At 47.2% G+C, this 27,807-nt stretch overlaps 1 protein-coding gene across 2 annotated transcripts in view; it reads right to left on the bottom strand.

The window, feature by feature from the left end:
- PLXNA4 (plexin A4) overlaps nt 1–27,807 on the bottom strand; it is a 435,362-nt gene that overhangs the window by 65,977 nt on the left and 341,578 nt on the right. For both annotated transcript variants that reach the window (XM_056482450.1, XM_056482451.1), the window contains exons 10-16: nt 27,054–27,254; nt 19,047–19,143; nt 15,669–15,859; nt 11,093–11,244; nt 9,857–9,974; nt 4,450–4,586; nt 2,677–2,844 (exon numbers count right to left, since the gene is read on the bottom strand). In XM_056482450.1, the coding sequence (XP_056338425.1) occupies nt 2,677–2,844; nt 4,450–4,586; nt 9,857–9,974; nt 11,093–11,244; nt 15,669–15,859; nt 19,047–19,143; nt 27,054–27,254 (1,064 nt within the window). The remainder of the gene's footprint in view (nt 1–2,676; nt 2,845–4,449; nt 4,587–9,856; nt 9,975–11,092; nt 11,245–15,668; nt 15,860–19,046; nt 19,144–27,053; nt 27,255–27,807) is intronic.

Below are 27,807 nucleotides of genomic sequence, written 5' to 3' on the forward strand. Positions count from 1 at the left end.
AAAGCTGGTTTAGTGGCAATCATCTCTCCTTGGAACAGCTCAGCCCCACAGTTACAGCACCTAAACCTACCCCTGACACCCCAAACCCCTGTGGTAATCCTGGATATTCCCTCTTCTCTCTCCAGGGCTGTGCACCTTTGGAGTGACTCAAAAGTGCTTCAGGAGCAGGATGAAATTGGGTAGGAATGGTTAAAATGGGCATCTCTTAATCTTCAATTTGATGCTTCTCAATTTCAGATGAAGAAAAGCAAAGTGGAGAGTTGTACCCAAAAATGCTCCACCACTGGAAATACTCAAATCATCCCTGGAAGTGTTTAAAAGCTGTGGGGATGAGTCACTTGGGGACACATTTTGGAGATGAACATGTCAGTGCTAGGTTAAGAATTGGAGTCAGTTATCTTAGAGGTCTTTTCCAGCCTTAATAATTCCATGAGTGATGAGACAAGTGCAGTCCCAGCCATCCATCCTAGCAGCTACACACCCCACAAATAATCTAGTACCACCTAAACAAGCACCCCACCCTTATTTCCATTACTCTGGGATTTGAGGTGGGAGATCCCATCCATCCAGCCATGGGACACACAGTCCCTGCAGCCCCAGGCTGGGCAAAACTTTGTTAACACACCTGAGGCATTTCCTTGGCTGCTCCTTCACCTGTGTCTGGAAGCTTCAGCAAAGAAACCACCTTTTATGCAGCACCGAGCTCACTTTATAAGGGAGCAAAGTGATTTCTCTTTTCACTGATAACCTGGACTCTGACTGAAAATAAAAGCCCCAAATGGAAAATCCCAACACTAAAGCTTCAAGCCCGAAGTGCAAAGACTCAATCTGGCCAAATCAGTAAATTCCCTCACTGTAATTAAAGGCACTAATTGATTTGTGAGAACATCTTTGGGATGGGAGTTGAACTGGGGGGATTTACAAGCCTTGCTCCTAATCCCCAGGGACTCCAATCAGTCCAGTTTGACAGGGAAGCAGAGAGCAGCTGTGGATGAATGAGGGGAGACTAAGATTTCTTATTTTGTATCATTTCAAGGAAAAATCAGTGCATTTAATGACCAATTTCTCCCTTTTTGAGGCCATTTCTCCAGGCTTCTGAGAATCTGGGCATCACTTTGATGCCTTCCACAACCAGGGCAAACGCTGCTCCATGTGAACCCTGTGAATTCACCAAAGCAGCATCAAGGGGGTGAAGAGAAAAAGGGATCCCTAACGAGGAGAAAGGCTCCTGGATAGGGCAGGGAGCAGGGCTCCCATTGTGATTCAGCTCAGGACAGAGCCCTGGGGCTTTCAGGTACTGTGGCCAAACAGGCAGTGCTTAGTGCTGAGGCATCAAGTGCATGAGGGCTGTGGGAAATGTAGAAATTTCATGTCCATGAGGGCTGTGGGAAATGTAGGAATTTCATGTCCATGAGGGCTGTGGGAAATGTAGGAATTGCAGCTTGCACACTTTGAGAGAATGAAATTGTTCATGGCTTAAATATTGCTGAAATCATGGAAAGGTCTCTGCCCACTGCACAAACTGCAAAGAAGCAGCTGCTCCTCTGTGACACCAAATACACCTACAAACAGAATTTTGGAGTCTGGGGGGAGCTTGGGGTGAGATAAATGTGATACTGTCATCCAGTCCTCCCAGGTCTAAGGAGAATGTGATACTGGAAGGGACACTGGGGTGCTGGTGGCTCAAACCTCAGGACAAGCTGCCCATGGGAAAAGCACCCACTCCAGTGCCAGGGGCCAGCACAGCCCAGCTCAGGCTGAAGCTGGTGCTGGACCAGGGAAGGGAGGAGGTGAACCCTGGAGGTGGAATTTTGTCTGTGATAACTCCCCTGCCCAGTGCTGGGACATTGACACAGAGACTGAAGGGTTCACTCTGCAGCTGGACGACGATGGGACATCCTGGAGCCAGCTGGGCTCATGCAAGAGGCAGCTGTGTCCATTTAGAAGGTGTCAAAAACTCATGAACCACCACATTCCATCATCCAGGTGTCCCTGATCCACAACTTTCCATCATCCCGTGGGAAACTCCCTGCTGAACCTGAATATAAACCCAACAGAGTTTGTGTTCTGGGGATTTTCTTCTTTATTTCTTTGGGATGCCCCTTATCATCTGTGACCATTACTTCAACCAACAGACACTGAAATTGCAATGACCAAGTTTTGTGGAGCCTGTGAGTGGTGCAATCTTTCTGCTCTCATCCTTTCCTTTTCTTTCTTGTGCATTTTCTTATGTGATATTTTTAGGCTTTTATATTATTTTCATATTGCTAACAACAATAATGGCTGTGTAGATGCTTTCCCCTGCCACCAAATTGTTCTGAAATAAACCTATATATATATTTACATATATATAAGTATACATATATATTTATATATAAAAATATATACATATACACAGATATATACCTATATATATGTAGGTATATGTATATATACTTTAATATATTTATATATATATGTTTTTATATATTTATAACATATATTTAAAAACACTGTCAATTCACTCTAATCCACCCCAAGGGATCTATTGGCTCTGGGAAGTCTCTCTGCACAAATTCTTGGTGTACACAATGTTTGGAAATCAGTTTTCTACACCAAGGACCAAAGTTACAGAGCAGTGCTCCTTTAAAAAAAAATGGGAATTGAGAGAGGGTATCCCCTCTGAGGGATACTCACCTGAAGATGCTCCACTCAGGCTCAATCCTCAGGATGGTGGGATCCTCTACATATTCATAGTGCAGCTCCTGGTGGATCTTGGCCTTGTCCACTCTCACAGACACCTTCACCTTCTCAAAACCTTCATAGGAGGCTGTGGTGTTACAGACAATGTGCTTGGTGGATCTCCTGGGAGGAGGAGAAAGTAAATGTGAACCAGGTGCTACCAGCAGCAAAACAGTGCCAAAAAGAGCCAAATTGTTTATTCTCATCTCCTGTGGTCCAAACCTGTGCACTGAAGAGGAGAAAACCAGTGTGAACCACTTAGTTCCTGGGGAAGTGGCATTGCCTTTTCACTGGTATAAATAAAACCACAAGAGCTCTCATCTCTCAGGACTCAGAGTAAAATCTGAACCCCAAGGGCAGTCCAAACCAGGCCTCTCTCCAGAATTATTTCTCTGTGATTAAATATTTGATGGATGTTTCCTTCCTGCCTGCAGACATGTGCAGCAGCAGCTCATAAAAGGGGTGTTTGCACCTCAGCTTTGCAGTCTGGGATCATAAAGTTTACTTTGCATTAGGACTGTAAGTCTTGTTTAAGTGCAGTTTGCAGCGTGTCTGGGACCTTTGGACGTGCTAATACAGTGGGAAGCATTTTATGATTATATTTCAAAAGGATTCTGCATAAACCTTTCCTTTTTGGCAGGGCTCAAAACCAACTCCAGGTCTGCATTCCTTTCAAAACGAGCCAAAAATCCAGGCACCAAACATTCTCAGTCTTCCCAGTCCTGTGATTCGTGATGCAGCCTCATCTTATACCCCCTAAAACGGGGCTGGAAGTCCCTTTCAATGGCTGCACCCTCCAGGTGCCCTCTAAATTCCCCCAAAGACAGCGCTCCATCCTCCTGAAATTCCCCAGTCTCCAGCGAGCATCTCCGAGCAGCTGTGGCTCCCACTTGGCATCTCCAGCCACAGGCTGTGACTTCACCCTGCTGGATTTTTGGATGCTGGATGGCTCCAGGGCCGTGACAGGCTGCTAAAGAGGATCCCCACAGCCAGCAGAGGGAAGGGCATTGCCCCAGGGCAGCGCTCCCAGCTCTCCTGTGAATGAGCGCTTCCTCTGCCAAGGACATATCTGGGAGGAATGTGCCAACTTCATCTTCAGCCCCCATCACTACTGGCAGCAAAATGTGTTGCCCTGGGTAGTTGTGAGCTGTGGGAGCCCCTGGGAATGGGATTCAGGCTCATTCTCACAGGGATCAGGGAACATCCAGCAGGTAACTCTGACATTAAGCCTCTCTGAAGCGCCATTGAGCGGGAGCCAACACAGAGCTAAAATGTTGCAAATCATCCGTTTCTTAGCACTACAGGACTATTCTGGGATAAAAGGGAGGTGGTTTAGTACTTCAAACTGATGTTGTCAGATTTTCTTTGTCACCTCTACTAAAGCAGGGACATGAAAATGAATCTTTTAAACGATGCACTCCCAGAGCAAGTAGCAGAGCGCAGGACCGTGGAGAATTGTACTGAAATTTGACAAGAGGCCACGGGAAAAAGCACATCAAATACCAGTCAAAAACAATGAAATAAATCCTATTTTCTCTCCCCAGAACATGGCCAGCAAGGCTGTGCATGGTGCAGAATGCACAAGTCCTGTTGCAGCAGAGACATGGCCATGAGCAAAGGAGGCACCTGAAGGACAAGGTGTCAGGGCTGCAGGAGGAGTTCCCTGCCTTTAATTGGCATTTAATCTTTCCCACTCAGGCAGGGGAAGCAGGAAGGGCTCATCTGTACCTGTAGAAGAGGCAGGGCTGTCTCCCAAAGGTCACAATGACGTTGCTGCCAGCGTTGAGGTTGTTGCCTGTGATTGTCACCTGGGTGCCACCCGACACTGGTCCTCGCTTCGGCTTCAGGTCAGACAGGGTCAGGGTCTGTGGAGGCAAAGGGAGGTGCTGGAGACACAGCAGAGGAGCAGAGGGACCTTCCCTCTCCTGTTGGAGAGAGGGAGGACCCCCAAGGATTAATCAGGACTTCCAAAATTGGCCGTGTCTTCTGGCTGATAACGGAGCCTGGGGTGACACCAGTCCTGTCAGAGACACTCTGCTCGAACACCAGGTTTGGTGGGATGAGTTCAGACCCAGCCCCAGCCTGTTCTCACCCCTCCAAAATGAGACCTGCCCTTGTGCCCACTCAGAAATACTCCTGCAAAGACATGTCCATGCCTGGAGCACCTTGGGTCACAATCCCTCATCCCCACTGCTTGTTTGGCACAGCTCAGGGGTCTTTTTTGCTGTCACACAACTCCAGCTCTGCAGGATAACTCAGGCAGTGAACTGGTGTGATTGGATCTTAATGGGGAATCTCCATCTCCGAACTGTGGAACTCACAAATGATGAAAATCGTTTGGTTTTGAAAAGATCAGTCAACTTTATTGATTCTCAGAATCACAGAATGGTTTGGGTTGGAAGGGATCTTAAAGCTCATCTCATTCCAACCTCCCTGCCATGGGCAGGGACACCTTCCACCCTCCCAGGCTGCCCCAAGCCTCATCCAGCCTGGCCTTGGGCACTTCCAGGGATGAGGCACAGCTTCCTTGTCCTCTCCACCCTCAGAGGGAACAATTCCTTCCCAATATTCCATCTAAACCTGCCCTCTGGCAGTGGAAATCCATTCCCCCTTGGGTGGAGGAGAGCTCAGCAGAACATTTGAGTTTGTTCCACATAGGATCCCAGAATCACAGAGGTTGGAAAAGACCTCCAAGATATCAATCCCCTTCTTGACAACCAGACATCCAGCTGTTCTTTGAACACCTCTAGGGATGGGACTCCAATTTCAATGTTCAACAATCCTTTCCATGAAGAAATTCCTCCTGATGCCCAACCTGAACCTTCCCTGGTGCAAAATGCCCACATGTGACCCTAAATCTTCCTCTTGCCTGGCTGGGATGCTGAGGCAGCCTGGAGCTGTCCTGCACTGGCACATGGTGGTGGTGCTCCTGCCGAGGTGTCCTCTGGAATGCCACAGCCACAAAAGCAGCACTGCCCACTTGAACACCTTTTCCCTTTTCCTGCTGATCTTCTGAGCCTCTCTTCCCAGCCTAACACTGCACTGTGTTAATATATCAAAGAGGGGCACAATTCCTTTAGAGGCCCCAAATCTCAAACCTCTTTTTCCTACCCTGCAACTCCCCCTTCTTCCCCAAATCAAGATAAAATACTCGTGCTCTGAAGGCACAGATCACCCTGTTACCACAATGCAGAGAGGAGACATCAATATTCAGGGAGAAATTTGGAGTTACAGTTTATTCTTTCATTTGCATTTTAATAGAAAAACTTTCCATTCAGTCCCAAGTGAAAAGCTACTATATGCATTTAAATGAAGATTATTTCTTTCCCCCTCTCTTTAAGAATGATGACACAAGTGCTTGAAGCTCTCAGCTCCTCTGAGCGAGCAGGTACATCATGCAGTCACCTTATTGAGCTTTGGAGACCATTAATCCATGTTTATAAAACCACCTGACACACACCACAGCTCCCACTCTCACACACACAGAGCCACCTCTGTTCCCTGGCCCCTCTGGTTTAATCATTTTGAAAAACAGCGGCAAGATTTCCATTTTTCCATTCTGCTCCTGTTCTAAATGCAGCTCTTGGAGAAAGGGCAGAACATGAAAATCAGCTCTGTAGAAGGATTTATTGTCAGAGCTGGGCATTTTTGTGTTTAAACCTGGCTGGTTTTCACCTAATGGTTTGGAAGCTGGTTTTATACTTAGAATAATGGAATTTTTGGGGTTGGAAAAGACCCCCTAAGATCAGCAAGTCCAAACATTAACCCAGCACTGCCAAAGCCAACAGTAAAGCACATCTCCAAGCACCAGGGACAATGATTCCACCACTTCCATGGGCAGCCTGTGCCAGTGCTTGGCAACATTTTCATCAAGAAATTTTCTCTAAAATCCAATCTAAACCTCCCCTGGCCCAGCCTGAGGCCGTTCCCTCTCCTCCTATCCCTGTTCCCTGTTCCCACAGCCTGACCTGGGGCTGTCCCCTTCTGTCAGGGACTGTGCAGAGCTACAAGCTCCCCCCTGATCCCCCTTTCCTGGTCCTGCTGGCCACACTATTCCTGATACAATCCAGGTGCCAATGGCTTCTTGGCCACCTGGACACACCTGGCCTCATGTTCAGCCACTGCTGACCAGGTCCTTTCCCACTGGGCCATTTCCAGCCATTCTTCAAGCCTTGGAGTGTGATTTTCTGGGAATATTCTCTAGCATTCTCTTTTAATGGGATAAAAACTGCAGGAAGAGTATGGAAATGTAAAGGATGCACTTCAATATTGCTCTTACATACTTTGGGCACCACTCAAGCTCTGATGGCAGCTCCCTTATTGATGCACACCCCCACCAGTACAAATTCCTGCTGATGGCTGATGCTGGGAGGTGACCTCCCACCTGAAGGAAAATGGGTTGGAATGGCCAACCTGGTACCCAAAGCCTGCACAGCAGCACTGCAGCAGTATCTGATCCAAAAATCAGAGAGGAACATTTGAGTTAAAGACCCACACGAGCTTTTTCCCACCCTGGGTGTGTTCCCTGCCCTCTCCTTGGGGTAGATAAAGCAGCCACAGCCACACCAGGAATGCTCCTTGGAAAAGCACTGCTGTGCCAGGGACAACCTTACAAATGGGTTTGTGGCTCAGCTTTCACAGTTGTGATCAACTCTTAATTATTCACAGTGGCCTTGCTGAATATGGCACAGCACAGCCACAGCAGAACTCCAGGCTGTTCAGCATTTCACCCCTGGTGGAAGGGGGTGGAAAATGCAAAGAGGGTTTTGTGGATTGGTGATGGGCTGGAGAGGAAAGTGGACTGGAAATTTTTGCATTTCCTATGATTTTATCTACTTTCCTCAGCTCCCCAATCCTTTCTTTCCTCCAGCATCTCCTGCACAGAGGTTTTCCACAGAGAAGAACCATCAGAGCTGGGTCTAAACTGCCCCCCATGGAATTGTCAAGACCTTGGTTCCCTTTCCATTCCTCGTGGGAGCACAGGAAGAGCAAGATGTGACTCAAGCACAGCTTGTGCACCTGGGCTTCCTTTCTAGAGGTTCCACAGTAGCAGCAAGAGGGGAAAAGATGAAAGGGATGGATGGGAAATGCTCTCCAAAACAAGGATTTTAGGAGTAGATTCAGAAGAAATGAAGAGTAGCCCACAGCACCTGCACTGAAACACAATATTTTCTTCTAAAGCCAGAATAAAAGTAAACTTTCTTCAGCAACCAAATTGAGAAGTGAATATAATATTCTTTTCATTGAAAGACTGGGGCAATAATCATAGCAAGAAAATGAATAACTGTGAAAAAATATATTTCATTTAGATCATCATCAATTTCATTTCAGCTTTGTTTCCCTCTTGGCTTATTGTACTTTCTAATGCAGTTTGCAGGTTTTGATCACAAATGAGTTAAACAAATGAGTAGCTATTTGAATTTAAAAGTTCTAGTTAGAAAGGTGGAGAAGAACCATTCTGGCATCTCAAAACTAAGCCACTTCTTTCTTAAAACACTGAAATTAAATACTCTGTTGAGTCCAACCCATCATCTCTTTGAATTCTTACAAGACAGTGAAAGGCTGAACCAATTGGCCGACTTTGACCAAGTTTTCCTTCAAACCTCTCGAAAAGCAATTTTCCAGAAGATTTGCTATGAGTCAGGAAGTGACATTTATCTCCCAGGTGATGCCCTTCCTTGGTTTTCAAACATCTTCTTTCCCTTCAAGCTGCCACACACCACTGCAGGATGCCAAGGCACGTTGAGGTTCCTGCAGCAGCATCTCTGCCCTCCTGGCAGAAAAATAATAAAAAACCACATCTCCCACTGCTAAAGCACTGGGCATGGGAGAGGGGGTATGATGGGCAGGCTGGAGAGTGTCTGTATTTGGGTTTTTTTTTGTGTCTAGCACAAAGGCAGCGAGGTGTTCAGCAGAGAAAACCCTGGCAGCCGGGAAGGCGGCGAGCGGAGGGAAAAGCTGTCACAGATGGACACGGGTGATCAAAAGCAGACAGTCATTCCAAGAGTGGCAAAAGGTGGCACGTTGAAGTGTAATGTCCTGGAAAGAGCCCTTCTGGCTGCCTGGTAGGGGTTTTCTCTCGAGGTGTTTCTCTGCCCCCGCCGCCGCGACACCCGAGTGACATCGGGAAATGCCGAGAGCAGAGAAATTTCTGCAGCTCAGGGGGGGAATCCAAGACATTTGCATTCATTACCAGTTCCCTTTACCCATAAAGAAATGCTCAGGCACGTGAATAATTTCAGGAGAGACCCATTCTCTTGCAAGAGTCGAGAGCTTTTGATGGGAACAAAGGGACCCTCTCATCTCGAACCTGCACAGATCTGAACAGATCAAGGCCAGGCAATGCTTGCATGTCCCCAGCAAGGGGCCTTAGAGGAATAATCAGGTCTCTCGGACAAGGAACATCATCAGAAGGGAGGAAAGAAGCACAGGTTGAGTGTACAACGTGTTTGCACTTGAACAGAAGCTGAAGCTTGCAGGTGTCCCTTGTTTCATCATGGAGCATCCAAAACTGTGCCCACCAGCACTGAGCCCCATCCTGGAGCTCACCAGCAGCCTGAGCTGGATCTGTCCCAATCCCAGTGCTCCTGGTGTGGATGGGATCAATAAACACCTGGGGGAATCCAAGAGGGAGGAGAAAGAAACCCAACTGAGACCATCACACTCATGCTGCTGAAGATCCCAGGGCTGTAATGAGTAGTGGCAACCCCCAACTTTCCTCTGGAGGACATTGGTGGCTCCAGCCAAAGGAAATTAGTAGCAGGAGCATCACACCCTCCAAAAAATAAGATACTAAGGAAATTTTTCCCCTTTTTTAGCTCTTTTTTTTTTTTTTTTCTTTCCTGTACAGCACTTTTAACTATTAATGAGAATTTTCTGTATTAATTTGGAACGGTATGGAACTGTAACTGGACTAATAATCTGGACTATTATTAGGCTGTTAAAACTTTAATTAGATCAGCTATTTTTTGCTAGGAACAAGATGTTGAGAGGAAATGGAATGAACAATTTGGTGCACCCAGAACAGCAGAGAAAAGCTCAGAGGCTCAGTGTGGCAAAGGACAATGGACAGAGGGAGCAAAGAGGACCAAGGCCAAGGAGTTCGGGGCCAAGGAGAACTTTTTTAGGAACTTACCATGAAGTAGTAGAGCTGAGAAGACCTGGCCATGAACTCTGGCTTGCACTCAGCCACACAGATTTCCACAAATCCGGCGTGCTGGCTGGGCTTGGCCTCCCCCATCTCACACACGATCCTGAGGGGAAAAACCAACCAGGAGCAGAGTTTGGTGGTGCTGGTAAGATGGAATTGCAGCAAAGAGCCCACAGTGCTGGGGGATGGACTAGATTAACCACTCTCTTCTGTCCCATCCAGAATCCAAATTGTGGATTAAGTTATTCTTTAGAAAGTGGTTTCTGGCTGGGACAAGTGCTGAGGTGGTGAGAATCCACTTAAGTACAGAGAGAAATGCTGGGCTGAGGTCTGGCTCTGTCCCTCTCAGCTCCAGCCTGGCATGGTGGAGGCAGATCTAAGGTTTAATGATCACTCCTGCATTCAGCAAGAGGCTTCTTAGGATTGCTGCCTTCCAAACTGGGATTGAACACCTTGGGGTGCCTGCTTGGTGAAAACCAGGATAACTTCAGGGCATTTGCAGTGAGGATCACCTAAATATGCAATCCAAACATAGTAATAAATGGATTATTAAATAAATGGATTATCCTGAGCTGTATGTGAGGAACGACCTCTTCCATCCCTCAGTTCCAGGATTGGAATGGATTCCTTGGTGTGGGAAATTGAAAAGGTATAGAACTCTCAGAAAGCTGTGTGAAAGCAAATCTCAGGATGGAGAAATGCAAGAATGCTGAAGATGCAAGGACAAGAAACAATAGGGGTATGAGCAGTGTAGAGACAGGGCTCAGGAAAATATGTTAAATGGGAGTAGAAATATGTAAGCTTAATAATGAAGATTTATCCATGGTTTTAAGCTATTACAAACAAGCATTGTTCAAAGCAAGATGTACATGCAGCTTTATTAATTGGCCTAAGCAAACACTTGTCAGCTTTTAATATTATACCATTGGCTAGAAAGTCGTTAAAAGATTTTGTAACAAAGAGAACTCAGTCTGCTGTTGTTAGCAGCTGAAGCTGTTCCATCTCCTGTGCTTGGCTCTGTAAAATGAGACTGATTGTGATGGAATAAAGCTTCGAGACAGCTGCTCCAGCATTCCCATCCCATTGTTTGTGTGTATATATATATATTTATATAAATATAAGAAAAAATATCCCAGAAAAGCCCAACACCTTGGGAGGCCCTACAGGTAGGAATGCCATTAGGTGTGCTGTGGCCTTGGCTGTGCCACACACCCCACTTACTGCTCTGCTGGGATGTACCCTTCCACCAGGGGCTTGCACTCCACGCCGGCCACCTTGACGTGGGACGCGATGTCCCGGAATTCCAGCCCCAGGTTCTCCCCACGGATGGTCACTCTGGTGCCTCCCTCACGAGGGCCTGTCACGGGGTTGATCTGGGGAAACAAGCCAAGAGAAAGGAGAGCAATCAGCCAGCCACCAGAGTCCTCTCTGGTGAAAGAACAGACAACTTTCGGGGATCACTAGGGACGTTTATAGTTATAAATGTTGAAGGTGAGAGAACAAACCTACTTCAGGTACTCAGAGTATGCAAAATTCTGCCCCAGACCTCATTTACTCTCTTTTAACTACTTGCAAAACATCCAGAGGTGAGTAGAATTTTTTTTTTTTTAGGCAGGAGCAGCGATTTGTGGAGCTGCAGCACTCTGTAGATGTGAGCCATGGAAAGGCAGGAGAGGGACATGGTGGAGGGAAATGGGAAAAAGAACAAGACAAGGACATGAGGGGTTGAGCCAGTCACCTGAAATCCTAAATTCCCAGCCTAATGCACATGAATGTTTTGTTCTCTTCTGGAGGTAGGTAATGGTCAGGCATTAGAAATTCAGCTGAAAATGTCCACCTGGAATAAAACCAGCCAAGCCACAGCAGGAACAGGGTGTTGTTTAGGTGTGCAGGATGTGGATGGTGACTGAGACAGCAGCAGCAGCTGCTCTGTGCCAGCACCTCTTCCTGAAAGAGCTCCAGTTTCCCTCCTGGGAGAGCTGGGGCCATTGGGAGGGTGGGCAGGGAGCATGGACAGATCATTTGTGGAGCCTCTGAGCCTCAGCATGAGATGAGCAACCATCCCAACCAGCCTGGGGGCTGCTGGAATGGTGCTTGCATCCCAGCCTGGCCCTGCACCAGAACCTCACAGGGTCTTGCTCCATCACCCTTGTCCAGAGCCAGGTGGGAATCAGCCCTGGAACTGTCTCTGAGCACTGGAACAACACCAGAATCACAGGGCTGACCCTTAATTATCTCCATTCTGCCCTTCCAGTTCCTCACCGTGGCCACTTTGCCATGCAACTGCCCTCTTGGGAGGGGCTCAAACACTTCCCTCACTCCCTGCTGCTCACTCAGGATGCCATGGCTGCCATCTGCCAGCACTGGCACAGCTCTCCCTGCACTGAGCAAAGGGGAATTCCCTGTCTCAGGTCCATACCCTGGCTCTGCCAGGTGGGAATCTGGGCTGGCAGGGAAAGGAGAGGCACTGGAGTGGCACTGACACTTCCCAGCACCCAGCCTGGCACCAGGGCTGGTGCAATTCCCACCCAAAGGGTGATTTTTAGAAGGCCCATTTTTAATAAAATGAGAGAGCCAGGCACCTCCAGGGAATATTTAATTTTAGGATATTAACTTTTGGATATTAATTTTAGGTATCATGAACCAGCTCCTCAGTGAGTGTGACTTATCTCTGACTCTACAGGGAACCAGGAGGTATTTGTGGTGGTTTTCCAGGAAAGAAAAAAGAGGGAAAGGGAAAGGGAAAGGGAAAGGGAAAGGGAAAGGGAAAAGGAAAGGGAAAGCTGTCTAAAGCATGAGATTTCAAAAAATTTCTGCTCTGACTCAAAAAGCTTCAACAAGAAACTTCCTAGAGCAAAGCCAACACAGTACCACTAAATCCTTCCCTGGACAATATTTAATTTGTAAAGGCCAGCTCCAAAACTCACTTGTTTCCTTAAAACCCACTTATTTCCTTAAATCATGAGGGCCAGGGATCCTTTCAGGGTCCCATGGAAGATTTTTTTCACCCTGTTTCATAGCTCTGCCATAGACCCAACCAAGAGGAAGGCGTTACCAGGTTGTTTTCACAGCAGGTTGTTCTATCACAGGTGAAAAACATGGCATGACACCTGTCAGTTTTGGAGAGGAAAATCCAGGCAGGGAAACAAAAGCTGCCAGGAAGCCTCAGCTTCCTCTGGAAGACCCAGAGCTGCATCCCAATTTCCAGTCTCTGCTCATACCTACTGCTGCTTGTCACTCCTAAAGGAGTTTTTGTGGCTCAGCGAGTCTCTAAGTCCTTTAATTTCCCTGAGTGGCTCTGTAAATGTCAGAGCTGGTACAGAAATGAGGAGATCTGTGCTGGAGGGGGTGTGAGTGCCCCTACCAGTGTGCGTACATGTGTTGTTCCTCCTCTTCCCTGCAGAGATCCAGCCTGGCTCCTCTCCAGGCTCTGGATGCTCCCACCCCACAGCTCCAGACCTACCATTAGCTGCAATATATATCCAGTCACTTGAGATTACTTCCATGCTAATGGCTCAGAAAAAAGCTTTCCAAGAGCTACTTAGGCTTGCAGCAGGCAGCTGGAATATTTCATGAGCGAGTGTTGCAATGATCTGCTCAAGCTCAGAGAGCTGTTGGAGGAAATGCCAGCAGAATTTGAAGCACAGCCCCCTCTGGAGCTGTAGGGTGGAGAATGAGGGGTTTGCTCTTCAAAAACAAGCTGGAGATGAAGGATTAGGGTTAAAGTGTGGCAGGGAAATGTGGGTGGACCTTTAGAACTTCTGCACACCCAGGTTATTGTGTTTTGGATTTCTGCTTTTGTTGATCATCCATCAGCTGCCCCATACCAAATTCTATTATTGTGTCACAAGGTCTGAGAATATGAAAATATTTTTTAAATGTTTGCCCCAGCTCCAAGTGATTTGCAAGGCCTCAAAGCTGAATTTTTAGGTGTAGCTGTCCTTTCTGGGTTTGGTTTCACAGCTTTGAGTGGTTCAGGTGGGATCAATCTCAGATAAATCCAAGTTAAGCAGAGACCTTCACCTTGGAAACACCAGAATGAGCCATAAACATCAGAATAAACTGAGCTCCAGCAGTTCAGCTGAGAGAGAGCTTTGAAATCAGGTGAATGACAGGGAGATGGATCAAAACACAGGGAAAGGGGTTATTTGCAATAACATCTGGGAAAAACAGATTCAACCCAGCCTTTGCTCTCCCAAAATGTTCAAGCATAGATATTGGTTTAGGGCTCTTCCATAATACCCACACATTGTGAATCTGAATCAAACACAACTTAAAAAATCCTTTCTTGTTTTCTAGGAAAACAACCCACCTAATCATTCCTGTTAAACCACCACTGTGGGGGCTGGATTTTCCCCTTTTGCATTTCCCTGTATTTTCCCTGTTTCATTTCCCTCCTGGCTTTTCCCATTTGTAAATCAGGCTCTGGCCACATTCAAAGGGTGCTCATGCTGAGTGAGGTGACTGAGAGGTGCAGGAGGCAGCTGGAAGGGATGGAGCATTCATTTGCAAGGCTCAGGTCTGTCCTGTGACCCTGAAAATGTGCCTGGCTTTATGGCAAAGGCATCCTAAGGCAGCAGATAAAAATCCCTTTAGATTTCAGGCCTGACTTGCCTCCTCTGCCTTCTCTCCCTTGTTCTGCTCCTTGTCTTTATGGTCTTCCTATTCTCTTATTTCCTTTTTGAACTTTTCCTCCTGCTTTTCCTTTGGCCAAGTCAACACAGTCAATAAGGAATTCCTGAAGAACAACATTATTCTGCAGGTCCTTCCCTCAGCCCTACCCTCATTATCTTAATAGGACAGTTCCCAACTTTTTCTACTCCAGGCTTGCTCCTGCCTCCTCCTTGAGCCTTCCAAGGAGCCACCTGACAACTCTATAGGGCTTTATTTGCTCTGTGAAGACTTTTTTCACCTCACAACATCAACAACATCAGCCAGGGGCAGGGCAAAAAAAAGGGCTTCATCTGCTGGAGTCAGGAGTGGGTTTTTCAGTTTTGGTTTTTTTTTTTTTTTTTTTTTTTTTTTTTTTTTTTTTTTTTTTTTTTTTCCATGGTTTTGTCCATGTCATGTTGTCAGAAAACATAAAGTATCTATTCTGTCACCATCTTTAAACCAGCTGGGCAATCATCTTTATCTTTCCCACAGCCCATCCTCCCTCCAGGAGATATCTCCTGTTCATGGCCAGTGAGTTCCAGGGCATGACTGATAAAATTCCATCATCCCACTGGGAGATGCTCCAGCCAGGGGAGGAGCCAAGCCTTTCCTACCCAGAGAAAAACTGACATTTTGGACACCAAGGCACCTTCTTCCCACTGCATTCCAGAGGAAAACCAGACCTTTGCACATCATCCCTGCACCTTCAGAGGAAACTGCACCTTCTCCAGGAGCACTGCTCCAGCTGAACCACATCTGCCCCTGCAGGAGGATGCAGCCACCATTGAATGGGACTGTGCCAACACCCTGACTGACTGACGGGTGTCAGCTTGGATTCTGACTCTGGCAGGGTTTGGGATTGTTCTTTGTAATGCTGCATTTCTATTTTAATGTTCCTAGTAAAGAACTGTTATTCCTAATTCCCATCTCTTTGCCTGAGAGCCCCTTAATTTCAAAATTAAATTAAATTAAATTTAATATAATTTCAAATTATAATAGTTTGGAGGGAGAGGGTTTCTGTTCTCCATTTCAAAGAGAAGCTCCTGCCTTTATTGGCAGACACCTGCCCTCCAAACCAGGACACCAACCCAGCCCCAAATCAGGAAAACAAACCACAGAACGTTCCGGCAGATCCATGACTTACATCGGTGATCTTGGGGTTGGTGCACTTGCCCTTGGTGCTGGAGAGCTCCAGCCACTGGCTGTCCTGGGCTGGGCAGTGCTGCTTCAGCGTGCACTGGTTCTGCCCCTGGCACCAGCCGCACTCGAAGTCGGGGTCGGCTTTCAGGCAGAGTCCGCAGCTGTCGCGCATGGCCCCGCACTTGTACAGGTGAACTGCAGGGACAGCAAAACACAGCCCTGAGGCATCACACAGCCCTGCAGAGCCCGGCACGGCAAGAGGGGGAAGGGTTCTGGGCTGCTCGTGGCACAGGGAGGGTGGAAACTCTTCAGGGGGGTGAGAAATCGTGGGGAAAAACATGGATGTCCTTCTCGAAATAAAGTTCGTTTGTTAGTTCATTCTTCATCAAAGGTGTTTTTGGAAGCTGAGGGCAGAAGGAAGGGTGATGCTCTCACTGTAGGAAAGGACTGCAAGCAGGAGGTTGGAAGAAATGGTGCTTGGGCATAATTTGATGATTTGGCCTCAGTCCCTTCCTTGTTTGCAGACTGAGTGTCATAAAGTGTCACCAACAACCAGCCTCAGACTCAGCACTTCATCCTAAAAGAATCTTCTAGACCTGGCCAACCCACAGCTTAAACTTGGGTGTGAAACTTCCCGGAATTTTGTGTTAAGGTGATGCCACTCAGGTTTCCCACTTGACAGAAATCCCAGAAGATAACAGTAAATACACAATGGTTAATCCAGGGATTCACAACCAGCCTTTACCCCTTCTTCTGCTCCAGAAATTCAGTCTGCTTCCCACTTTGGAACAGAGTTGATTCCACTCTAATGCAGACAGCAGTGATTAATGCTTAGCTCCATTTTGGGCTGTTAAGTGATTAGAAGCACTCTGAGCTTTTTCTAATAAAGCCTAAAAATATTGAAGTCCTCCTACAAAATGAGATCACGTTATTTATTCTTATTTTACAGATATAGACACTGAGGCCTGGCTTGCAGAGGGGACTGATAGCAGAATTCTCCTCCTGGAAGATGAAGGTGACTGAATCAAGGCTTTCAGACTTTTTTTTTCCCTTCATTTGTGGCCACGTTGGGAGATTTTCCCTCTGTGCTTCTGTTTTGCTGTGTCCATAGGTGGCTAAAGTGATGACTAAAAGTGACTTTTAATCTTTATATACAATTCCAGAGCTCAAAGGCTTTGGAAATATTTGTGCTGAAAACCTCTGTCTCTCCATACCTTCCCCCTAGAAGCCAGCAAGAAATGGCCAATGCAAGGAAAACTCAGAAACTCTTTATTTCTCCAGGCTGGGTGCAAGAAAAGTACCCAAAAATACCCCAAAAGGCCTGCAAAACATCTGTCAAGCACAGTGTTTTCCAGACCTCATGGGATACACCTCTTTCCTTAGTTTTCTGTTGGATTTCCTCAAATTTGCTGCGTTGTTCTGCTTGAGATGCTACCAGTGGGTATCTCTGTAGGTAATTCTGTAGGCTTGGTGGGTTTGGCATTTCTGCCTCCCAGCCCAGCCCATGGTGATGCTGGATGTGAAACCAGTGGCATCTTGGTCACCTCTGTGTCCTCATGAGAGTGTGGTACTGCTTCCATGTGGTATCTCTATGGGCACATGCCTAAACTCTCCTCCTGACCAAAAACATGATGATAATATCCAAATTACTCATCTGGGATAGCCACCTGCCAGTGCTGCTTCCCAGATATTTTCCTAGTCCTTATTTACAACATTTTGGCTTGGAATAACCCAAGAAGGGCCAGAATTGCTTCTCAAGTTCATTTTCTGGTGTGTTTATGTTACTGGCACATAAACAGTAAAATATGATCATCATGATTATGAGATTTATTTTACTCCCACATCACCTAGGATAGCTCCATGCAACCCAAGAAAAGGATCTACATTTTTGGTGTGGACCATATTGTGTCAGGGGTGCTCATTTTATGGTAGCACAAAACTAAGCAGGACTGGAACAAATGTCCAAATTCTGATCTCCAATCCCCACTGTTAAAGGCTCTCACAGTCCATGGCACTGTTTGGGCCCATGGAAGTCAGCAGTGTTCTGGAAATACCTTGGCACAGCTTGGAGAGCAGGAGATAACATCAGAGTAGAGGCAGGGTGCAGGAATCTCCAGCCTGTTATGTTTGCTGAGTGGATTTACCCCTCAAAAGTCACATTTCTGGGCTTTTGGAGTGGGAACTCTGCCATTCAGAGGGGGAGAAGGGCCATGGGGAGGAGGGTTCCCTGGTGTTGGTGGGAAGCTCACCCAGCCCACCCCAGCACAAGGGTGGGTGTGGAAGGGTGTGACAGCCCTGTGGGGGGACCTGGTGGAGACAGATGGGATGGGAAAAGGTGTGGGGAGTGTCCACAGCAAGGTAAAGAGAGGGAGGGAGAGATTTCTGTGAGAAGAAGCTGCAGGTGTGAGCTGCAAATGCAGAGCTGCCAAGGGGAGGGGTTACCTGGGGGGAAAGTTCCAGGGTGGAAAGACAAGAAGAAAGAAGAAGAAGTGTTAGCTGTTAGCTGAACACTCAGAATCCCAGAATGGGGGTGGAAAGAACATTAAAGGTCATCTTGTTCCAGTTCTTGCCATGGGCAGGGACACCTTCCACTGTCCCAGGCTGCTCCAAGCCCCATCCAGCCTGGCCTTGGATATTCCAGGGATCTCTGGACAACCAGAGCCTCACAGCCAAGAATTCCTTCCTAATATCTGATCTGGACCTTTCTTCAACTTAAAGCCACTCCCTCTTGTCCAGTCACTCAGGAAAATATCCTGTGATGGAAGTTGCATGTGATGGGCCTTAACTTGGAAATCAATTTTTTGGGAGTTGACCAGGAACACCCAGCCTGCCTCAGGGTCCTGGCTGGGTGTGCAGCCCCCTCTGCAAGGGGCACATCCAACCTGTGCCATCAGTGGTGGTTAAACACTTTCTATCCTTTTTATCATTTTATTTTGCTCAGAATTCTCCCGCTGGTGAGCTGCAGCCTTTCTGCTCCCCCTCTGCCTTCCCTTGCTCATTACTAAATTGCCTCTGAAAAGAGAGCCTGCTCTCCTGGCATGTTAACTTGAAGAGCATCACTGCAGGAGAAGTAAAAGAGGGGGAGAAAAAGCTGGAGAAGGAGGAGCACGAAAACCAGACACGAGGACGTGGGGAGAAACGGGAGGCAGAGAGGGAGAGCAACACGAGTGGGAGGGAGAGTCGCGTTTCCCAGGTGGAAGGAGAGCACTGGAGGGCTGGGGGGAGGCACACAAAGCTCTCAAAAATTGGTAATTTGCAGAGTGCAGAGAACAAGAGTGCAGCAGGCAGCGCGGGGAGACGGTGGCGGCTTTGTTAAGTGTGGGGAGCCAGGGCCCGTTGCTAAGGTTACTGCTTCCAAGGACAAGTTGAAATAACTCTTTACCTTTGTTCTGTGCTGGGTTGTCAATGTTGAAATTCCCGTTCCACACGACTGTCAGCTCCACTGGCAGGCTGTTAATCTCCATCCCCTCGTACGAGTACTGGAAGCGGGAGAGGAAAAACAAAACAGGCAAAAGAAAATAAAAATCCTCCAAACCCAGACTCAGAGAGTGCCTGGAGGTGGGGAGGGGATGGGATGAGGCAAGAGGTGGTGCTGAGCATGGAGAGCAAGAGGAATGGAGCTGTCACTCCCCTCCCTAATCAGCAGCATCTGCCAGAATGCCAGGATGGTCCCAAAGCTGTGGATCTCCAGCCATGTCCATCACAAAAACCCATTTACCCATTAAAAGAACACTCAGAATCCCAGAATGGGGGTGGAAAGAACATTAAAGGTCATCTTGTTCCAGTTCTTGCCATGGGCAGGGACACCTTCCACTGTCTCAGGCTGCTCCAAGCCCCATCCAACCTGGCCTTGGATATTCCAGGGATCTCTGGACAACCAGAGCCTCACAGCCAAGAATTCCTTCCTAATATCTGATCTGGACCTTTCTTCAACTTAAAGCCACTCCCTCTTGTCCAATCACTCAGAAAAATATCCTGTGATGGAAGTTGCATGTGATGGGCCTTAACTTGGAAATCCATTTTTTGGGTGTTGAGCAGAGCTTTGAAAAGCATTTTTCCAACTTGGGTGCAACTTTAGGGTGTAAATTACATATTCTGGGTCTTCCATCCAGCTGTGGCCCTGCTGTGTATTCCATAGGTGCTGAATGTTTAGGTGAGGTTATTTACACTAGGGATGTCTTGAAGAACCCTTGGAAGCTGAGTGAGGTCTCAAAATTAGGGGAAACCCCTTGAAAAAGGGGGAAATGGAGCCAGTGTGTAATTATAGACCTGTCAGCCTAACTTGGCTTCCCAGAAAGAAAGCACATCAAATTATTAAACAATCAATTTATAAGCACCTGCAAGATGATAAGGTGATAAAAATCAGCCAGCGAAGATTTGTCAAGAACAAATTGTGTCAACCCAATCTAATTTCCTTTTTGACAGGTTTAATGGCTTTGTGGATAAAGGGGAGGCAGCAGATGTGATTTATCCTGATTTTTGGAAGAGTGTTTGCTACTATCCTGCAGCAGATCCCCATAAACAAACCAGGGAAATATGGCCTAAGAAAGGCCATCATAAGGTTTATGCAAAAACTATTAAACAAAAAAAAAAAAAATCAGATAATTCCATATGAAGCTGCAGGATGTTTCAAAAAGGATATTGTCCTGAGTCTGGCATTACTCAGTATTTTCACTACTGACTTGGATGATTTCATGACCCTGTTCTGGAGGGGGTGCAAGAACCTCCAACAGCAGAGTTAAGAATTCAAAACAAACTTGACAAATTGTAGAACTGGGCCAAAATCAACCAAATAAAATTCAATGCTGGCAAATGGGGACTATTTTTCAGTAGGAGGAATTGATGCAAATAACTCTGAAATTCGAGTGGCTGGGCAGTGCTGCAGGAGAGGATCTGGGGACTGCTGGAGATCATGAGCAGACTGTAAATCAACAATGCCATATTGCTGCCAAAACCCAAACAGTTCTCATTTGGGGATGGAGCAGATAGAGTTTAAATGTGTAAACCCCAGGAGGCAATCACTTTTCCCTACCCAGAACCAGAAAGGCTTCAGCTGGAGCAAGGAGTATCCAGTTTCCAGCAAATAGCTGCAAAAAAAACTTCTAAAAGAGTTGGACAGATTTAAACAAACGCTTGTCAGGGGCAGTCAAGGTACACAGAGGTGACCCCAATGAAGGAAATGGAAGCTGCTCTCTGGAGGCCCTCCCCACCTGGTGCTGAGTGCTTTTCTTCACCCAGATTTTGATTTATCCCAAGCCAGTTCACCCAGGGCTCACCCTGCTGCCCATCAGGTCCCACTGCTCACCTCCATCAGCAGCTTCCACCCAACACTTCACCAAAAGCCAAAAAACCTCATGGTGGGAGAGGAGATGGTTGGTTAAAGGACAGAAGGGAATAAGAAAGAAAGAGAGAAACATTTTGTGTTTCTGCTACTATTGGTGACCACAGTGCATGTAAGGATTTGCCCTCCTAAGAGCAGGGATCTACAGTGGGAAAGGAAAATATTTTCCCCACTACAAGGTTAAATATAACTCAGAAAACTGGGTTGGTTGGGCCAAAAGAAAAAGTCACTAAAGAGTCCCTCATCCCTTAAAACCTCATTGTGGTTATGCACAGAGATGCCAAAGCTCTGAGCTTCACAGGTAGGTTTTCCTGGATCCATTAATTGCTGTATAATTGCAGAGTAAATGGTAACTGGTGATTTCTGTCCATTACAGCAGAGTGGGAGCTGCTTGCACAGTAATTCCTCTTTGCACAGACTAAGCACAATTAGCCATTAATCTCCAAAACACTGTGATTATGATCCAGTTGTAGGGAATTTATGAGTATTTGTGGTTTCCATGGAGGTAAAGAGCAGCCCAGGCAAACCAGGTCCTTTGCAGTAGACCCAGTCCCATTCAGGATTTGCATTTTTTTGCCAGCAATACTGAAGATGATGCAGAGCTGTCTGGACTGACACTGCTCTGAAGAACTGGGAGCAAGGATGGGGAGACAGCAGTGGGAAGGAGAGGGCCTGAAAAGTGGTGAATAATTAAACTTCTGCTTTGCACATCACTTTGAAAACATTGGGAATGGAAAATGGGAAACACACAGAATAACTGGTCATCCTAAACTCAGAAGGTGAGTCTTACAAAGAGCCTTGTGTGTGTTTTGGGATTTAGCTGGAAGCAGAGCCTAGGCAGGGCTGCCAAGGGACAGGCAGCTGGAATCTCATGGAACATTTATTCCCATGGAAGATCCCAGAGCCAGCAGCAGGAGCTCAGCTGGGACTTTACATCTTCTGTGTCTGCAGCACCAGGGGCAAACACAGATTAGACTCTAACCCAGCAGGCTCACTCCAGACCTGGAAAGGGATGTGAGGGGATGAATCCCATGGAAGAGCTCTGAGGAAGAAGCCAGCTGGGATGAGGATGCTCACACTGCCTGTGCCTGACCCACCTGATGCTGTGTGGGCTGCAGGGCAGCAAAACCCAGCAAATTGCAAAGGAGCAGTGAGGAAAGGCTCCGTCCTCCTCAGACCACAGGAGCTGCTCACTCATTGTGACCCCTCTTCAAAGCCCACTGAACTCAACAGAGTCTTTGAAAAGGGCTCCCTCAGCCGTGACAAGAAGATGGAAATGTGTTTCAGGGGAGAAAAAAGGGCTGGAGCATGGATCTGCAGGAGAGCAGAGCTCCCAAAACACTGCTGAGAAGTGTTGGTGCCACCAGGGCTTGTGTCCCCACCTGTCCTTGCACAACTGCCTCCAACACAGGCAGAACATCCCAGAGGATGTAAACCAATCTGACCAACCTGGATTCTAATCACAATCATCTCATCAAAGCAGAAAATGATGGGCAATTTGGGGACCCAGCTGAGAAGGAAAGGTTGTGCTGCCTGGAACACAGACTGGCTCTCTTTAGGAAATGCCAAAAAGCTGCTAGAAGGAGCTGTTGTTATTCACAGGAGCAATGTTTGGAACTCACTTTTTTTGCCTTTCAAACTCTCCAGTAGGATCAGATATTCCCACAATTTGGGCAAATCCATATCCATGCCTGACCACTTGCAGCATCCTGCCCTTTGGTAATTTGGCTTGAGCACACTTAGGATGGTGAATCCAGAGTGGTTTCATGATATTTCCCCTTTGTACCTCAAACATGTTCAATAGTGGGGAAACTTCTGCAGAATTTTAGCAGAATTTTAGTGTAGGTCTGTTTTTTTCTGACATCACTTTTGTGATTAGAGCTCAAATCCAGGGATTGATTCCTGTACTGGCTCTGCTATCAACCCCTTGCACCATCCTGTGGAAATCACTTAATCTTTCTTTGCATCAATTTTCCAGCCATAAAAAAAGGCAGAAAACTTCTTGCTCACTGTCATTCTGTTTCCTTGGATCCTTTGCTTCCTAGAGCTGGGACTGAATTTTTTATAACTGGGAATCAGCCAGGCCAACAGAATCCACGTGATTATTGGGGTTTGTCTTTCATTTAAATGTAGATAAACAATAATTAGACATTTAATTTAGTGGGTGCACAAGTGTGACATTCCCTGTGGGAGGTTTGGAACTAGATGATCTTTAAGATTCTTTCCAAACCAAACCATTCCCTGATCCTAAAACTCACAGCCCTGTGCTTGTCTTTTGGCCACCCACAACTGTGTTTTCCCATGATTTCTGTGAATAGCTCCTCTCTCTGAAATTTTTTCCTCAGCTCTGCTTTTTATTGGATTTTTTTTTTTTTTTATCACTCCCTTCAGTCTGAGCCACACCACGGAGTCAAATGCCACTGAGATCTCTTGCTAAAGTGCAATGATGTGACAAATAGAACAGGCTTGCTCTCCTGTCCCTGAGCCACACAGCACTTTGAGCTCTCAGAGCACACAGAGCTGTGAAGGACTCCAGACAAAATCAGGATTTTGCTGGTGGGAGCCAAGCCAGGGTGTGGGTCAGCCACTGGAGCAGGCAATGGCACTGATCATGGCTCAGCCCTCAAAGCCTGATCATTCGGGGCTGATTGCAAATGCTGGGGCTCCCACTGCTTCCCACTGGGAAGATTGCACTCTGCCCTGATACATGCAGCAATTTCAGCCCTTCCTGCTGACATTTTTACTTACTTATTTGTACGTCTCCTCAGCTCCCCTGCTTCCCATCCCCTCCCACGGCTCCGTGTCCAGGCTGTTGGCAGAGCTATCACCAGTGCAATAAGGGCTGGCAGGAAGGGTCCCTCTGAGTGATAATTGCATGCCTTGGGTGGTGTGACAGAGGACAAAGCCCAGAGCTGAGAGTCTCAAACCACTTGACAAGAACAATAATTGCCCCGAATGGTGCTGCCTGCGGTGGCTTATTGCTGTTATCAAATGAAATATCTCTGGGGAAGGCAGGGAGAGAGGCAGATCTGGCTCCTGACTGGGCTGAGCACCCAGGGACCATCAGTGCTGGATGTGACATTACTGGCAGACAGACTGGCCACACCCAGGTGACCTTAGAGCATCTTTCACTGAAGTTGGAGCTGCTTAGAAAAGGTGCTTAAGCTGGCTCTGACCTCTGGTGTAAATCCTGGGGGATTAGGAAATGCAGAGCCCAAAGTTAAGGCTCTTTTGCTGATTCTATCCCATGTGAAAGTAGGGAAAATCCTGAGTTTTGCAAGTTTTTCTTGCAAATTTGAGGTGGGAGATGGGAGGGGGCAGATCCTGGGGCACACAAGGCAGGGCTGATTGCTTAGCCCAGCATGCAGCACCAACAGGAGGGTCTGCTGGCAGGACAGCATCCCTCCAGGGACACACCACCCAGCACATCCTCCCACCCTGCCTGGACCTTCTCCAAGCCTGCAATGCAGGTGCCACATGCAGTGCCTCCTCCAGCAGCTCTGCTGAGTAAAAAAGCTCTGTCAGAGGGGGTTGGTTTGATTTGCAAACAGGCTCAGACAGCTCTTCCCAAAGCCAGGTGACCCCCGGAGCAGAGGCTCATTGTGTTGCAGTGGCTCCTGCCTGAATGCTAATTTTGGCAGGGAAGGAAATAATCATGATGGAGACAGATCTCCAGCACTCCTTCCCTATTGTCTGCATCCTCTGCCACCTGCTCAAGCAGCCAGGGCTTCTCTGCTGCCTTTTTGTGTCTTTCTGAATGTTGCTTTCTTTTGTCTGGCTCTCCCTTCCACATCTCTTTCTCTCAGTGTCTGGCAAATTCCATGCAACAATGAAATAACATTTCTCAGGGAAGAAGAAAAAAAAAAAAAAAGAAGAAGAAAGACCTCAAATCAGAGAGTCAAAGCTCCTTCAAAAGGGGTGGAAAGACAAGAGAAGGAAAGGGGAGGAAAGATAAGGGAAGCAAAGAGCAGGAAAAAGGAAGAAAGCAAGGGAGAGGGAAAGGGGAGGGCAGAGGGAGAGAAGAGGCAGAATCAGGATAGAAAAGAGTTGATTTTATTCCCAAATGAGCCTCTCTGCCTGGAAAAGAAAGAGATGCACCATCAAACACAGGACCAGCATCCTGCAGACAGCACTCAGCAGTAAGGTCCTGGAGTGCCTTGGCAGGAGCCTGGGGCTCAGCCCTGCCACCCTCTGCAGCTCTGGCACAGCCTGAGTGTCCTGGCTTGGCAGAACAGGCATCAAAGTCAAAATGGTGCTGTCACAGCACTCAGGCATCCTATGAGCAAATCCATCTCCACTTCTCCAGTCCCAGCCTCTTGGAGCACGCATGTGGGAATAATCACCATGGCCTGACAGAACCAGTCTTTTATTGGGTTCTACCAAGTGGGATGCTGAGGCTGGCTGAAGTTGCTTTCCTGCTCAGCCCAGCTATGCTTAAAACCTGAGATAATTCATGGGAATGCCTACATGTGCTAGAGAATTGGTGACTCTAAGGGGTCATTAAAGGTCTGTCTTGCCTGCTAAGGCTCTTTGGACAGATATAATTTCTGCCCACCACCATCCAATTCCCCCTTAGCTTCCACCATTTTAAAATAATACTTTAAAGAAAATGTGCATACCTCCTTAGCTTCCATCCATTTTTAACCTGAGACCTGAATGCTCACAGGTCATTAACCAGTAATGAAAATCAGGGAGAGATGGGAGGGAGGGAGACAAAAAAGAACAAATAAAAGAGCATCGGTTGGGAAGTTGCTTGTTTGCAACAGATGTAAAATGTGTGAACTGCCTGTAATCTTCAGCCCTGCTTAATGCAGCAGAATATGTTGTGACAAGCACTGCCCAGCGTGGAGTGCCAGAGCTGCAGTGAAGTGGCTAAAGCCTGTAATTAGCTCTTTGACTAATAAACCATCTCACAGTAGCAGCAATGAAAATGACTCAATGCACATCCTGGAGACATGGAGAAACCTCTGGAGAAGCACAGCATAGGGGCACAGCTCCTGGCTGCTGGCAGGTGGCTGGCTTTGTCCCCAGAAGTGACATTGCTGTGGTGACAGCACTGCCATGACTCACACAGGGTCCTTGCAGGGAGAGGCACAGGTCCTGCACTTCAGGTGGGAAGTGGAGGTGGGCAGAGAGAGAGACTCCTCAAAGGGGAGGTGAGGGCTGGAGGAAGGTCTGACTCAGCCCAAGGCCAGGCTGGATGGGATTTGGAGCAATCTGGTCCAGTGCAAGGTGTCCCTGCCCATGCAGGGGGTTGGCACTGGATGATCTTCAAGGTCCCTTTCCCATTCTGGGATTCTGTGTTCTCACCCTTTTTCTGCCCCATTACATGCTGGCACATGTCAGACTGTCCATATGGGGTTTTATCATCAAATTCCCCAAAAATAACCTTCACCCCCATGCTGACATGTCCCACTGGAACCCCTTTTTGTGGTGCTGTGGGGATATGAGCAGGTTGAGCTGATATTATTGCCTGTGGGTCATGGCTGAGGTGCTCCAGCCCAGCCTGAGGATGGGATCTGGGCCAGAAGCAACAACTGAGTGGAGGCACCAGCCAGCCCAAGGAGGAAAAAGGGCAGTTTCAAGCTACCAGCCAACCTTTTCCTGGCTGTGTTTGGAACCACAGAGTCATGAAAGCTAGAAAAGACCCCCAAGATCAAGTCCAACCTTTGACTGAACACCCCTGTGCCCACTAAATCATAATGTGAAGTGCCATGTCTGCACCTCCTCTGAACACTTACACAAATGGTTATTCCACCACTGCCTCCATCCTATTTCAATGTTTAACCCCTCTTCCAGTGAAGAATGCTTATTAATATTCAACATGAATTTGCCCTGGCACAACTTGAGGCCATTTCCCCTCGCCTGGGAGAAAAGCCAGACCCAACCTCACCGAAACCAGGTGATTCTAGAGTGATAAAGTCTGCCTTGAGCCTTCTTTCCTTTGACTAAACAACTCCAGCACCCTCAGTGAGTTGAGAGGAGCTGTGGCAGCAGCCCAGCTCCCTTGGGGACAGTGCTGTGTGTCCCTGTGTGACCCCTGCTCACCGAGGTGTTCTGGCACTGCACGCTGGAGCTGTTGAACCTCAAGGCTGGCACCCTCTGCTCGCTGCCCTGGATGCTCAGGATGCACTCGTAGCCCCTCTGGCCTGACTGGGGCTGGGGCAGGTTCTTGGCCTTCAGTGTGATGGGTTTGATCACCTCCACGGGCACCAGGATCTTCTCAGCCTGCAGCAGCTGGGGGCAGTCCTGGGGGAGAGAGCAGAATGTTGGAGCCTGAAAAACAGAGGCTTCTCTGAGATCCTCAGAGAGAGATCAACAAAAAACATGGTCCTAGATATCAGTGCAGAAAACAAGGATTAAAAACAAGTCTGTGAGAGCTCCAAAACATAGCTTTAGACATAATAAAAATATCTTAACATTGCTTACATTTTTCAGATAGAACAGAATATGTGTAGATTATATGTAAACTTCCATACTATGAAACTAGAATTCTGACAGGTAAAGAAGAAATGTTTCAGATTGGGGAATTTGTAAATACAAATCTGTGTATTGGAGTGAGAGCTCTCTCTCTTCCTCCACCACCATCATCATCACTACCACCACATGAAGAAGAAGAGGAAGAAAAAGAAGGAAAAGAAAAAAAAGAAGGAAAAGAAGGAAAAGAAGGAAAAGAAGAAGAAGAAGAAGAAAAAGAAGAAAAAGAAGGAAAAGAAGGAAAAGAAGGAAAAGAAGGAAAAGAAGAAGAAAAGAGCAGGGAGCATCTGTCTCTTGAGACTCTGTACCAGGCTCAGGCTCTGCT

This window comes from Oenanthe melanoleuca, chromosome 1A, assembly GCF_029582105.1.
Source record: "Oenanthe melanoleuca isolate GR-GAL-2019-014 chromosome 1A, OMel1.0, whole genome shotgun sequence".
In the NCBI taxonomy this organism is placed as follows: Eukaryota; Metazoa; Chordata; class Aves; order Passeriformes; family Muscicapidae; genus Oenanthe; species Oenanthe melanoleuca.